Consider the following 15,746-nt stretch of genomic DNA (forward strand, 5'->3'; position numbering starts at 1 on the left):
CAGATGAGAGAAATGCCTCTGAGTGAACCCAGTTGAGTCTCAAGGTCAGTACTGCCAGCAGGCTGTTCATGTGTAGCACTGAAAAAATACTGTGAAACCAAGAAAACTCAACCAAGTTACTTGAGGATTGTTTCTGCCTACCACCTCTAATAGACTGTGATCAGCTCTTCTGGCTCTGGAGGAGCCCAGAACTAGGCAGAACAAGTATCAAAGAACCACAAAGTACCACAATGAAAAACTAGACAAGCAGAAAACAAAGGCTAATTTTTCTGAAAAACAAAACAAAAACATCAATGTAGAGGAGATTGTCCTGCATTGTTGAATCATTTTGGACTAACACCACGTAGAACTTTGACACTGTTGCCTCTCCATTTCTACCCTTCTTTTCCAGGCTGTGCCAGAGTTCCTTGAAGTGACCACAATAGCCAATTCAGGCTCATTCTACCTCAGTCTTGTCATTTATTTTCTTAATGGATATTGACATCAAAGTTATTTTCATTTTTTAGCTACATAGACACTTTAATATTTTCCAAATGGCAGGGTATGTTTATGGTTACACAGACAAAAATATGTGTTTAATATGGTTTAGTGGCATTCTATGCAATTAATGTGTTGAAATCTTCTAACTGGGAATATGGATAATTATATTTTCAAATATCAACATTTTTACCTTTTAAGGACACATAAAAAGATTTGCAAGGCATATATGCTATGCATGTAAATAACTTTCCCCCCACATATCATTAATTTTTAAAATATATTTAGAAATTTAAGACCAGGAGCAAACATTTGTCAGACTAATTTTTTGCTTTTTCATAAGTGCAACTTTTTAATAAAAATTTACATCTAGATAAACAATCTTCAGATTTTTTGAAACTTTAATAAGATTTTAAAAACATCATAACTTTTAACTGAAAAACATACACATTTAGCACACAAATATTGTAATATGAATCAACTCCAACTCTATTTGAAAACATGTGAATCAAATTACAGTTTTAGAAGTTAGTAATTCACATTTAAGCAAGTTAGCGCCCTGCTGAATTCAGCCTTTGTAAAAAAAGAGACTTAGTGCATATTGTAATGGCACAATGTGCTTCTGTACCATTTTGTTGATTTTTTTCACCTTATTAAATATGATCAAGTTATTGAAAGTTGGTAGATAACGGCTAACTTTCTATGACGTGAATTTCCAATGGTAACAGTTACATTTTATAACAGAACACTTTCTATAGATTTCTTTTTCTATCTTAAAATTTTAAAAGCAATCATTTGTAAGGATTGCATCAACATCAATTTCGCAGAGGAAGATCAAACTTTATTGAAACTGCTTGCATACAAAATATATTGCACTATAACCAAACAAATGTCAACATAAAATCCAATCTGTTGTCGCTAATATGTACAGAGAATATTGCCCAAGAGCAGTTACATTACAAGGTCATTCTACCTTGGTTAATTATCTACAGTATTTTAAACCAAACAGCTTACAGATGATGTGTGCAAGGTACCAATTTCTGTTTTCAAATACTATACATTCCAAGAATAAATAACTAGAAATCAACATTAATTTTGGCAATATTTTTAAGAGACTTTTTAATATTCTTGAAATCATGTGCAGTTTGTTGCCATTTTATGTTTATTTGTATGCAAGGAAAAGTAACTGTAAAATGAAAATTCAAAGAAACAAACTCACAAAATACATCAGAGGCAGAACTTCTGTTTGTACGGCTCTATACAGACTCAGTGGTACCCCGGCTTGGAGTTATTTTTTAAGAAAAATATAACATCTTAGAGTGAAGGTCCTTCACATAATTTGCCTCACTAAATTTCACCCATTTAAAAAAAAAAAGACTCAAAAACAAAACCAAACCCAACACATCAAACAAGAAAAAGAAACTAAAAAAAAAGTTTTTGTTAACCAATCTTAGTCTGCTTTCCAATTCTGCTTAATAAAAAGAAAAAAAAAAAGAAAAAGTTTTTTGTTAATCAATCTTAGTCTGCTTTCCAATTCTGCTTATGCATTAGACCTAATATTTCAGTTTACAAAACATTTAACCTGCTTCCAATATTTTTTAGACAAAGTACCTGTACTTCACAGGTTTACTATGCACACACAGAAATGACCCTCCTATCTCCCCAAATTAAGCCTGAAATTAAAATATGAAAATCTTCACAAAACAAGGGGAGGACAAAATAAAAAAGGCTCTAAGTTAAAACTGGTCATCAGGCCAAAGAGCAGGCATATTCTACTAACTTTCAACCAAAAAGATTTACTCCTAGCTGAAAACATTTTAGCCTCTCTCAAATGAAAAGACAGTTACTTCTTCTCCTGTCTATTCAGAAAAAAATTACACAACCCTCTCAATAACACTATTTGTCAAACTTCAGTGCAACAAAACATAAACAAAAACAATCCTATTCTTTATACTGCCTAACCTGATGTTTATGCAAGGAACAAAAGTGGAAAGCATGCATTCTTCTATAAAGTACTAATGTTTGACAGGGTTTGCAACATCTTTAATATTTAGTGTTCCAACTTATCTTCCCTGAACTCTGCATCCAAATATAATATTCCTACCTGCCAAGATATAGAAAAGGCACAGATCATACAACTTTTTTTTTTTTTTTTGCTAATGAAATGACAAACGTCACATCACACACATCTCAGGGTCCACTAAAATACTGAAATAGTGGACCAACACATAAATTGACACAGGACATGAAATGACATATTATTTCATTGACTTCTATACGAGACTGAAAACAGAAGTCTAATATGATTACCATAAGTGCTATTTATTCAGAAAAACTGAAATGTACCAGTGTTATCACCTATGTAGGAAAATGATCCAAATTAACAAAGAATATCACTTTTCAGTACTTTAAAAAATAAACCAAACTAAAATCCTGTCCTGAAGTGCTAAGTATACTTAAAAGCAGTGCTTGAAAATTTCAAGATCAAGATATCATTTTTGTGCAAATCTGAGAATTGTTGCTTATGGCCAATACCAGAAAAATAAAATTCTTAAACAGAATTTGTGTTCATTTCATGCCCTGTGCCATCTTGCCTACCTTTTGTCTTTGGCCTAACAAAGTTTTCTAATATGGAATAAGAATTATGGAAATGGTAATGGAAATATAACTTCAGAATTACGCAGTTTAGGGTACTCCATTCACAAGTGGTTGCTGACCATCCACGTTGTCTGGCTTTTCCTTCTTCTGGTTACGATCTTTACCCGTGCGCAGCCGATTACCTTCACTGGAGGTATTCTGTAATGTTTTAGTGTGGACACTCCTTTCATTATTGCAGTCAACTCTGATCTAAAACAAGTTATATTTGTTATATACACACACCAAATCCTATTGTAATCTGTAATTGGCCTGACAAGAAATTTAAGCCTGAAGTGTAAACTCCACATGTCAAAAAGGGAAATGAGGGATGAGAATAGAAGTAGTGAAAGAAATCAGGTCAGGTAGGATCTTTATTTTGTTTATGATTTTAAGACACTCTTCTTCTTTAACTGGAACACAACTGGTCATCTCATTGCATTCAAAGTTAGTTAAAAACAATCCTACTGTGTCTTCTTCTAAGCAGAATAAAACATGAGAAACAAATAATTAAAACGAATGATTATTACAAAATAAACATGGCTATAATATTCAGAGTTCAAAAGAATGAGTTATTCTTCAAAGATTATGAAATGCAGGAGAAAAGAGGCAAATTAATATCTTTCGAATCTGACTTTACCAGGATAATAACTCAACTCTCTTATTAACTAGCCTTCAGTTTACACCTTTATATCCATCATGGGTGTGATTAAGTTTGTCTATACTGAGCGCTCCCATTGTCTATGGTAGAAGAATATGAGAATTGGTTTCTAGAAGCTTGTATTTCAGTAAGGAAAGTCAGATGATAATATAACTTGAACTTTGAAGAAAAGCTGTACAGGGAAATTTGGAGACACTAATTACCAGAGGAACTGTAATCCCGGGAAGAGTGTAAAGATGAATGCAATTACAAATAAAATACTGATTTATACAATATTTTAAGTGCTAACACAGGACACTTAAAACACTGCTAATAGAATTCTAGACACTGTACAAAGGGAAGGTAATATTGACAAATGGGCCTAAAATAATGACAAATATTGATCTGCTTCAAGTACAAATGCTACATATATCCCAAAATGGTTCACTGTAATTTCAAAGTATGTTTAAATGTTGGGTATGGTTGTATGTTTTAAATGTTCTGTTGTCAAGGGTTTGGTGCTTTGATTTATTTTATTTCATTTTTGCATGCACAGAGGGACCTGGAGAGTATTATGTTAAGTGAAATGAGCCAGTAAGTGTCTGATTTACATCTATTCTCATACTTACATAGAAAATACAGCCTTTCTTTCGATATGCTATTTTAGTTACAAATATGCATCCTTTTAACCAATGTGATCAGAAAGCCTAGTTCATCAAATATGTCCATTTAAGAAAGGAATTACAAAACTGGTACATTAAATGCCTTACATCTTTGTAAAATACATGTAGGTACATTATTTCATCCATATTTTTATCTAGGTCTAAAGTCTTTTCTATGCTGGTCCTGAAGAACCCACCAGTAGTTAACATGTACTTACAACTACTATGAATTTTAAAGAACATTTTGTCATAAAGATTCTGCTTTTAAAAAGTTCTTTCTCACCCTGACCGGTTTGGCTCAGTGGATAGAGCGTCAGCCTGTGGACTAAAGGGTCCCAGGTTCGATTCCGGTCGGGGGCATGTACCTTGGTTGCGGGCACATCCCCAGTGGGGGGTGTGCAGGAGGCAGCTGATCGGTGTTTCTCTCTCATCGATGATTCTAACTCTCTATTCCTCTCCCTTCCTCTCTGTAGAGAATCAATAAAATATATTTTAAAAAAAATTTTTAAAAAAAGTTCTTTCTCACTTATCTAGGGTGTTGGTCCCAAACCAATCCACAGTCGAGAAGGAATCCTAACTAGTGGGGGTAAGAATTAAGAGTCAAAGAAGTAGAAGAGAACATGTGCTCTTGGAATCAGACACCAGGGTTCAAATATCACTGCACCATATGCTAACTATGTGATCTTGGGCAAAGGACTGAATCTTTCTAAACTTCTGTTTACTATCCTTGAAAACAGAAGAACAAAAAGACTTACCTTAGGTGGCTGCTGCAAGATTAAATTAGATAAAATACACACAAAACACTTAGCAGAGGTGTCTGGACATTGTCTGAGGTAATTTTAAAATTATTTAACAATAGATACAGTACAGGTGACAACCAATTGATATGGGAGTTTCAGAATAGAGGCCGGCTGTAAACAAGCAGCTGACTGATTCAGCAGGTTCTAGCTGAGTATCATTAGCCCTGCCTATTATAATTATTACTTTTGAAATACATGCCTTCTTTTCCTTACTTTCCATTTAAAGAGGATATTCTATTCCAGCTTCTCAAGGGAAGAGGGACCCACAAGGTTGACTCAGGTCTCACTCTCAGTACATTCCAGGGTGTTTTTTTTTTCTTGGGGAAATCAGAGGGACCACCAATGTGGTATTGAAGTCATATGACAATTAAAGTCTTCACAAATACTTTAACTACATATTCCCTAGAGAAATCTTTGTATGTTTGCATGAAAACAAAGATTATCACAGTTGTAATGGTAAAAGGAAACTATTTCACAGATATCAAATTTATAATCTTTGAATATGTTTAAAAATAAACTCATTAAATTTCAAACTACCGTAATGCAAATAATTTAGATGAAAAAGGCATATGTGTTTACCTGGAGGGATCCATCTGCAGTTCTCCCTTTAGCCTCTCTCGGATTACGAGGACGATTATCTGTTCGGGAGTGATCGTCGTTTCCTATAGGGACGTTTTAAAAAGGTTCAACAATTATTGATTCTAACATGCTTATTGGAAGCTCTTTATTCCCATTCCCATATCCTCAATTTACTTAGACCAGTGGTTGGCAAATCTCGGCTCGCGAGCCACATTCGGCTCTCTTCCACAAAATAACACATGCGGGCGCGCACGTACAGTGCGATTGAAATTTTGTGGCCCATGTGCAGAGTCGGTATTTTGTGGAAGAGCCACACTCAAGGGGCCAAAGAGCCGCATGTGGCTCGTGAGCCGCAGTTTGCTGAGCTGCAGTTTGCCGACCACTGACTTACACCAACCAAAAAATCCAAAATATAATCAACCTAGTGATTACAGTTACATAGAAACAAAATATTTTGAAGGCATTACAACTGTGCAACTGTCACAGGTCAATCTGAGCTAATTTCAGATGCTATGTTTAGACTCTCCGAAGAAGCTGAACTAGTTATCAGTGTTGATTTACATATTCTACATGAACCATAAGAAAGGCTAATATTCTGTCAATTACTGTATGAAAGGCTGAGGCTTTACTATGATGAGCAGTACAAAACAGGAGAAATGGGGGTCTTGGTAATACAGTGTTAAATCACCAAGATTTTTCACTGAACTTCAGGCAGTTGTTACAATTCACCTTTATTTCTTACTAGAGGCCCGGTGCATGAAATTCATGCACTCGGGGGACGGGGGGATCCCTCAGCCCGGCCTGCGCCCTCTCTCAGTCCAGGAGCCCTTGGGGGATGTCTGACTGCCAGATTAGGGCCTAAGCCGGCAGTTGGACATCATTAGCGCTGCCACTGAGGTGGGAGAGGCTCTTGCCACCCCAGCTGCACTTGCCAGCTGTGAGCCCAGCTCTGGCTGAGCAGTGCTCCCCCTGTGGGAGCACACTGACCACCAGTGGGCAGCTCCTGTGTTGAGCGTCTGCCCCCTGGTGGTCAGTGTGCATCATAGCGACTGGTTGTTCCGCTGTTCAGTCGATTTGCATACTAGTATTAGCCTTTTATTATATAGGATGGGGGGTGAGGGTGGGCTAGAAGAGGTCAATGGAGGGGAGGAGAAGGGGGTATATGTGATACTTTCAACAATAAAGATTTTTTAAAAAAGAAAACCTCTACCTTTGAAGCCGCCTCCGCGTCCTCTTCCTCCCTGTCCTCTTCCTCCACCGCCACGTCGTCGTCCCTCTCCTCTGCGCAGAAAGTTCTCCCTCTCTTCCTCTGTTGGAGCTAATGACCAATCACTGAGTTCGTCTCTGTGGTCAGATTCTGTTTCAGAAGCATTTGATGCTTCAGAATTAGTTCCTATCGAGAGTTAAAAGTTATATACCATTGTCCGACTTAAAAAAAAAAAAAAAAGTTAGGTTATCAGAAGCTTCCAGAAACCTTTCAGGGGTAATCTAATACTCTTCCTCCCAATTTATACGCCTACCAAAAGGTATTATCACCTTCTATTTTGTGAAACAAATTATCTTAAATTCAAAATGAAGGGTTTTACAATTTTTTAGGTAATCTTGGAAAACATTTTTGGTTCTCATTTTTAAAAAAAGGCATTTTATTAGCCATCTAAGTTCAAATCTGAGTATGCCACATCATTAAACAGCTGTACTCCTTTAACCATCTGCGCTCTCTGGAGGAAAAGTTGTCTACAATGTTTAAAAGTAATACCTTGAGAAACAAAACCTCTCATAGAGTTCATTTTAATAAGGTTTGGCTAAGGGACATAGGGGAATGCAGCACACATTTTGGTCACCTCTGAGAGACTGGCAAAGAAGGCCACCATGGCAACTGTCTCAGGGAAGGATCTCTTGTGGGAACAGGAATTGGACCAGATGAATGGGGATATGCTTTCCTGATACTTGGTCCACAACCTTCCCTCCCATTCCCACTAGAATAATTTATTATTAATGAAAGTTTTATTATAATACAGTCATTATGCCTGAGAAGGTGGATTAATGACCTACGGGATGGGAGTGGAAGAAAAGAGCTCCAAAGTGAGGTGGGACTTCAACATCAAAAAGAACAGACTTTTGAAAGAGGGTTACGGGTTAGGTTCAAAGTTGGCCATAGGAGTAGGTATATCTCTCCCCAACTCCAGAATGTCAACTCTACTACCTCTCTCTCTTCCTTTGTTGGAGCTAATGACCAATTATAGCTTCACCATTATAGCTTCATTCCTGTGGATCTTGAAGGCTTTCCATCTTAAAGAGTTCCTTTTTGAAACGCAAATATCTGTGAGATGGATTATACCTTATACCATCATCAGCAAGTTACATAGTAGTTACACAGTTGAGCAAGAAAGACAGTAGGTACTGGCAGGTGGGGACAGCATTCAGGAAAGGTACTGGGAGAGAAGAAAGAAGCACTGACAGAAGAGCTGGGAAGGCAAAGAGAAACTTTGCCGACTTCTTGACTGTGCCTAGGGCTGACTTTGGCCATGCCATACAAAATCACCTTATGAGCCACAGGATGTAGACCCCTGATTTACACAGTCCATCCAGCAAGTATGACCAGCACATGCCTGACAAAAAATGAGCCACAGTACACAAATGTAAAAAAGTTTTGGCTATACAGTAATAAAATTAGGAAAGGCCTTAAGAAAATCATCAACACACAAGGGCTTAAGCAGATTTATCCCCAGTCAGAACGTGGACAGAACTCACACCTGCCCTGTGAACTCTATGTGTCATTATCAGGTTTTTACTCTATGTCTCTTGCAACACAATTTGACCCATTGTGAATCAGAAACCATGTAGTGAGAAATAGTTATAATGGGGTTCTAATGAATATTAGAGGTTAGCAGCTATTAAGTGTAGGAACAGATAAAGTTACTGAGTAAAATGCTTAGTTTGTACCTGAAGTATATCCAGGACCGCGTCTGCCGTGCCCCCTATTTCTGTAAGGTCTACTACCTCGACCCATTCCTTGACCATCATCAGTCACATAGCCTTTTTCCTTATCTGTACGATTTGGTGGTGGTCTAGAACTAGCTCCAATCTGTCGCAACTGCTCATCAATTTGTAATCTCTCCAAACGCAACTGGTCTACTTCCTATTTAAAATATACAAGATAACAGTAAAAATAATTTGACATTTTACTTAATAATACCTTTCTCCTTTTCATAAGATAAAAAAGTATACTGGAAATATTTCAATTTCAGTTCTTAATTTATAGTAAACACTGTTACACAGAATTATCAGGAAATTGAATGATCTCCTTAAAAAACAAAATTAAATAACAGATTACTGATGCCCAGAATTAGAGATATAACAAAAATACTCAGCATTAATAGAATTTAAAGTTGCTTGATTTGGCACTGTTACTCAATGGAATCTGCTAAGGTACATATATGCTAATTTTGGGACTTATTAATGACAGGATATTGAATAAAACAACTCTAAAATGTATGAATACAGAAATAGACATTTAAGGTTTAACCAGCCAACCCTAAAAATCACACATTGTAAATACTCTGAATTGAAATAGACTTGCCAGTTAATCTTAATTTACAAAGCATTGAGTTTGGGCCATCTTGTTTGCAAAGAACATATACTACAGTAGGTCTTTGGATGTGATTATACAATTAAGGAACAATTATTTTCAATGAGCTGAAAATTCTCATATTCCTTATACAAGGCAGGAAACTATTTAATAGCTGGCCAAAAAAGTTAGGTCTTACATCATGCCCTGCAAACCTCTTAAACACTACAACTCTGCTAGACCAAGTATGATGAACAATATAAATTTAGGTGATCAAAATATACACCTAGGTTCCACAGATAGATCCTTACATACAGTGCTTTCAATATGTTGGGTTCTGTCAAATCCATATACAGTCTCAATTATAAACCTCATCCTTCCAATCTACCCATAAACATCTCATTTATGGGCTATAGGGAGCTAGATTCATAAATATAGTAGTACTGAGTGTCTCAGTCAAGCAGAGGCCACCAGAGAAACTGTCTACATGAATAGTCACTGGAGAAGCCCCTGAAAAGCTAAGCTCCTAAAATCTTGGTTGTGGCAGTTTTCTGGAAAAGAAAGGGCAGGTAAGGATTTGGGTGAGTTTGATCTGAGCTCTGAACTAGAATTTGTTTTACAACGAACTTGAACAAAGAAGAGACTGCAGCTGAGTGAGTGGCTTACTCCAAAAGTATAGTTATAGCTAATGGAATGGGTATATCTTGCAAAACAGAATGGTAGTCCATGTTATCTCACTGGGGCAAAGCAGTCATCTTTTGGTGAAAGATGCCAGGCCCAATCAAGTGAAGATCTGGTGATGGAAAGAATGGCAACAGGACAGCTGCTGATAACCAAAAAAGATATTCAGTTGTGAAGAATAAATCAAAAGATCTAAGAAAGAAGATTAGTCAAAAGAACAAGGGATCAATACAATGCAACACTAACTCTCCAGGTCTTCATAATTAATGTAAGCTAAGAATATGAAGAAAAACACATACAACAGATTACACATAAACATGTTTTAAAACAAAAATAAATAAGCAAATCAATGGGAAATCCTACCCATGCAAGCCTTGCTGGATAAAACTTTCCCACTTTCAATTAACTAACCACCATAAAAATGAATGAAATGTCTAACTACTGAACCTTTTTTTCCCTTATTTGCATACAAGTAGAAATTGTTTAATTTTATTTCTCTAAGAAATAGGCAACAAATTCTTAAGATAGCATTACAAATGAAATAGAAACTTGGATTACTTTTAAAATATTACTTAGTACCAGTTACATTATATTTTGAAACACATGGATAGAAGGAATTATTAAGTGACATGGATAAGACTCCATCTTATTGATTTATAGAACTTTTTGGCCAGAAATTTTAAAAAGCATCTAGGGAAGCGACTTGCCTAAAGTCACACAGCTAGTCCATGACAAAAGATAATCTAGAAGCAAATCGCTGGATTGCCAATCTAGCGCCCTTTCCATTTATACCTTGTAGCAACCTGGTTCTTATTTTCCAGTTTGCAATCTAGAGGGGGGATAAATGCTATAAAAATTGTTTGTTTTGTATAACAGAGTATAGAGAAAAATATGAAGGGTACACATTTAAAAAGATTTCGTGAAACAGTGGGATTTCCTTAATAAATGACATAAAAGAGACAACAAAAGCAAGTGGAAAACTCACAAAGGCTAGAAAGGATCTACCTAATGAAAAAGCTGTGTAAAGGATTAACCTAAATTAAGTGCAAGGTTTAAAAGAGGAATAATGGGAAACGGGGGAATTTATTGAAAACTGGGATACTGGTCCTTACATTTATGATGATGATGAAAATTGACTTTTGTTTTCAAAAGGAATATAATAAGCTAAACAAAGTATTTTATCTATTACTTTTTACAGGTCATTCATTATAATGTTCAGAATGAATCTTAACTACTGAAAGGTTTACTATGGAGTTTTTATATTTTAGTGCAAAAAGAATTTGAAATTAAAGTTCTTGCTGTTCTCACCTTTAAATAGTTCAGGTGATAATCCAAAAGAACAGTGGCATTAGCGATGCTGTCCTTTGTTCCCACAAAAACAAATGGTACCATACCCTGGAAAAGAAATGGTGACAATGATCCCATAAAATTAATAATGGATTAATCTGAAAAATGCAAATAATGACTAAATCCCTAGGACAAGGTCTGACAAACAGTAGGTACACAAATAATCAGTAATACATGAAAACAAAAATAGCTGGCATATTTTACACATCTGTGAATAAGGACAGATCAATATAGCAACCTCTTAAATGCATCAGGTTATCATGTTTTAAACACTACAATTAAAAATGTTGGCAAAGTCACAAATTATTTAATTCGAAATTATACAGGCTTTAACTAACATGAGATGCATAAACAAAATACTCTAATTCATCTAAAATTTTTATCAAAATCAAATTCTTTTAAAAATCATTAAAATTTAGATATTATGGTACAAAATTAAAAGTTAAATCAATTAGCTAACCAAATCAACAGAGAACAAAAAAACACACACAAACAGAATTAGGATACATTAAAATGCACTGAGTAATTATTCCGTGAGGGGGAAAAAACCTGGCATTTCCATGAGCATAAAATTTAACATTACATTTCAATAATTTGCTCTGAAAATTATAAAAAAAGCTGAATCATAAGTTAAGTTTCATCTTCTCTCTATGGTACTACTTTAATATAAGGATAGATTTTTAAAAGTTGTATACTAAAAATTTATACTTCCAGCCCATCAGTACAAATGAGAAAAAACACTATTTCTTGTCACAAGTAATAGGGAAACCTAGGGCAGTTGTGCAAACTAACAGCTGGCAATTATGACGTTCGAAGTTGAGAACAGTTCTATATTTTGCTGAAGAAATACACATGGTTACTAATATTCACAAGTAACTAAAAAAGCATACAATGGCTCTGATGTGAATATTATAATTTTCTAGGCGAAGTTTCTAGGTGTTAGAAGCCAAGAAGCTGTCTTTTTAGCAAGTATCACTCTTTTAAAAAGAGCATTCATTTGATAGGTGTGGCTACTCCTGGGCTGCTTTTGCTTGCTTGCATTCAGTACACAGCATCTTAAACGGATGTGGGGCTGGAACAGGTTTTTTTTCTTTTTCCTTCCACATGAACATGGCTGCTAATGGGGAACAAAACTGAACAGTTAGGAAATACAGCTTGCAGACTGACCTTTGTCTGGTAGAAAAGGAACTGCTTCCAAGTAGCAATGACCATCTGAATAATCAGGTGCAATTGAAAACCCATGGGCTTCATAATGGATTTTTTTTACATCAAATAATATATGAACTATGGAAATTATCAAGCCCATGGATCAGATCTCCTTCTCAAAAACATCTTGACTGTTGAGTTTTTCCCCCAATTGACTGTTAGAAAGCAGTATACTATTTTCTAAAATGTCATATGATGAAATGCTATATGATCCTTTTGGATCATATGCTACCAAAATAAGCTTTGAAACCCTGTCACTGATTTAGTTTGATCAACTTTGGGACAAATAATTTTAAAACATTTTCTTTTCAACATATCCAAACTGTTAGTGTATCCAAGTGCCACTCTAATTTAAGCATTATCGCTAGTGGACCAGAATAGTAAATTAAAATGAAAAAATTGTGAGAGTAGAATGGTGGCCTTCTATACTTAACACCAAGAAAAGTGATTCCCTATTCTAGGGTGAGAACTGAGTTGCCCAGCAGAGAGGAATATCTAAGGCACTTGAGGTTATATTTCTCTTTATAAAATGGCATTTTTGCTTTGAATCTTGTGAGTCACAACATTTTCCCCATAAACAGTTCTCACGAGCTATGTAGAAGTCCCTGAACTCAAGGAAGGAACTCACAATGTGGATGAGGAGGTAGATAAGTAAATGTGTACGTTCTGAGTGCTACGATAGGGGACCTGTGACAAGTACACACAGAAAGCTGCATAAGGAGTAAGGTCAAAGCATGGTGGCAGGAAGAAGAGTGTTCTAGGTGGAGAAAACATATGCATCTGACTGTTCAGTATGACTGTTCAGAGACCTCTAAATACTTCAGTATGGCTTTAAGTCTCTCTAGAATGCAAGGGGGAGGAGTTGTAACAAATGATATTGGACAGGTTACCATGAAAGAAAGGCCTTATAAGCAACAGGAAGAAATCTGAGCTTTCTCCCTAGGGCAATAAATTCATGTACCCATAAACACTCCTCCACCAGCCTCCAACCCTGAAGGTCATTTGTAGTCTCTCTTAACAAGGGTGATAAACATTAAAATATAAAATTAAAATGTATTTTTCAAGGAATGTTTTCCTACCTGCCAAGCCTTGAGTTCAGGTTTCTGGGATTCCCCTGCTACAATTGATGAAATCACTAACACCTAAAGCAGTATAAGGAATGCAAGTGATGTCATTAACTATAACAAATGATACGCAGAAGCCTGAACGCAGGACTTTCACTGTAGGACTTTTAAACTCATTTCTAAACAGTTAGGTTAGTTCAAATATTGAAAATCAGTTTCTAAAATATGGTTTTAAGTAGTAACTAATGCATGTAAACAGATGGTACATTTTGACCTAATACAACCTGCAAAATTTCAAGAGATACAACATGGAAAAATTAAAGTCCACCCTCAAAAGAAAAATGTGACCATTAAATGCAACCCCATATTTTATGTTTACAACATAAGATTTGTCACTGTAAATAAAATGAAAAGTAGGTATCACTTTGGTTTGTAATATCTCATAACCTAAAAATGAGATTTGAAAAAAATACATGAGTATCTTGTAAGTCTAACCAGAGAAAATACCCGAAATGCCCATTTGTAACATCTGGGTGGAAGAAATTACTTTCAGTGTAATTCAACGTGATCAATATTTCTTACCCTCTGTACTTTTGTACTGTTAGGTTGAGAAAAATGAGCGCTGTTTTCCTTTATATCTATATGTTTTTTTTCTTCCGAGGGAGTAGGTCCAACCCTTGAGTTACTAGTGGAAGGCAGGGAATTTGGTGGCATAATTTCCTTGGTAAAACACAAAAGAGAAAAAATAACTAATTTTAAGTCTTTATTTAGCTCCATTATTGTATCAATGATCATATTTTAAGAAGATAAATTATTATAAACAGTTTTAGTAAACAAAACAGAATGCAAAAATCATGCAATAAAAACCCCAAAAGATTTAATTTCAGCCAAAAGAACCTTTCACAAAAGGAAGACTAGATAATATATGAAAATTATGGCAATTTAGATTTTATTTTAAACACAGTACCATTGTACAGAAGAGCATGCCCTCACCTCCCCAACCCCCACACAAATATTTATACATACACACAAAATAATAAAGGCAAAACATAAAAGCCAGAAAACCTAAGCAGTGTCCCAATTTTGTTTGTCAGTAAAGTTAAATGATATTTGAAAAGTGCTTTGTACTTTTTTTACAATTACAACAACCCATTTTAAAGATTGAGAAATAAGAATTAAAGGGATTAAAGTGACCAATCCAAAGTCACGGCATTAGAGAATTAACAGAGGCCGTATCTACAACTATATCACTAACTGGCATGTCTGATAATCAAGAATTTGTACATCTACATTATGTGCGTATCACAGAGGACTCTAAATTAATCTCAAATAAAAAAATAAAAATCTTTTACTTTTCTTATACAAACCAGAAACATATGCATTAGAACATACCTCTTCTTGTGGAACATTTTTCTCATTTTCGGCCTCAATTCTCACCCTCACAACTCCTGACTTGTCCACAATCTCCTGAATCAGTTTTCCATTTTTTCCTATTACTTTGCCTAAATTAAGAAATGAATAATTCATGTTTGGCTTTAAGAACACATACCTTACACCCCACTGTAAACAATTGCATTATCTATCTATCTATATATATATATATATATATATATATATATATATATGGAATATGCTAATTAGCCGAGCTTCACTACTGCTCAGGAGGAGGCTGCATCATGACTGCTCAGGAGGAGCTGTGCACGCAGATGGGCAGGAAGGGAGGCTGGGGCTGGGGGCAGGCCAGAGTGGAGACACAACATACGGAGAGGCTGGGGCTGGGGGCGGGAGGGAGCAGAGACACAACACACAGGAGCGCGCCTGCCCCCACACCAGTGGACACAACATGACGGCCAGGGGCTACGTGGGTCAGGCGCAGGTCGTGGTTCCCCCGCGGGGTGCTTCCTTGCACGGCGGGAGGCAGGGCGCCTCCTTGCGTGATTTCAATCATGCGCTGGGCCTCTAGTCCTATCTAATAATATCTACAAACATGGTAATTGACCATACCTTCGCTACACCTCCCACAAATCAGCATGATATGCAAATTAACCAACAAAGATGGCGGTTAATTTGCATATACCGGCTGGGAGT

General features: G+C 36.0%; 1 protein-coding gene across 12 annotated transcripts in view; it reads right to left on the reverse strand.

Moving 5' to 3' along the window:
• Positions 1 to 801: 801 nt before the first annotated feature.
• Positions 802 to 15,746, reverse strand: part of FMR1 (fragile X mental retardation 1) — a 42,842-nt gene continuing 27,897 nt past the window's right edge. For 2 of the 12 annotated variants that reach the window (XM_023753050.1, XM_006087751.3), the window contains 8 exons: positions 15,051 to 15,160; positions 14,241 to 14,378; positions 13,674 to 13,736; positions 11,350 to 11,436; positions 8,736 to 8,931; positions 7,003 to 7,185; positions 5,793 to 5,875; positions 802 to 3,324 (listed from right to left, as the gene is read on the reverse strand). In XM_023753050.1, the coding sequence (XP_023608818.1) occupies positions 3,163 to 3,324; positions 5,793 to 5,875; positions 7,003 to 7,185; positions 8,736 to 8,931; positions 11,350 to 11,436; positions 13,674 to 13,736; positions 14,241 to 14,378; positions 15,051 to 15,160 (1,022 nt within the window). In that variant the 3' untranslated portion in view covers positions 802 to 3,162. Of the gene's footprint in view, positions 3,325 to 3,467; positions 3,591 to 5,792; positions 5,876 to 7,002; positions 7,186 to 8,735; positions 8,932 to 11,349; positions 11,437 to 13,673; positions 13,737 to 14,240; positions 14,379 to 15,050; positions 15,161 to 15,746 lie in introns of those variants that run through there. The other 10 variants (XM_006087759.3, XM_006087755.3, XM_006087756.3 and 7 more) reach the window with 10 other exon arrangements.

Source organism: Myotis lucifugus, unplaced genomic scaffold (assembly GCF_000147115.1).
Source record: "Myotis lucifugus unplaced genomic scaffold, Myoluc2.0 scaffold_40, whole genome shotgun sequence".
NCBI classification, from domain to species: domain Eukaryota; kingdom Metazoa; phylum Chordata; class Mammalia; order Chiroptera; family Vespertilionidae; genus Myotis; species Myotis lucifugus.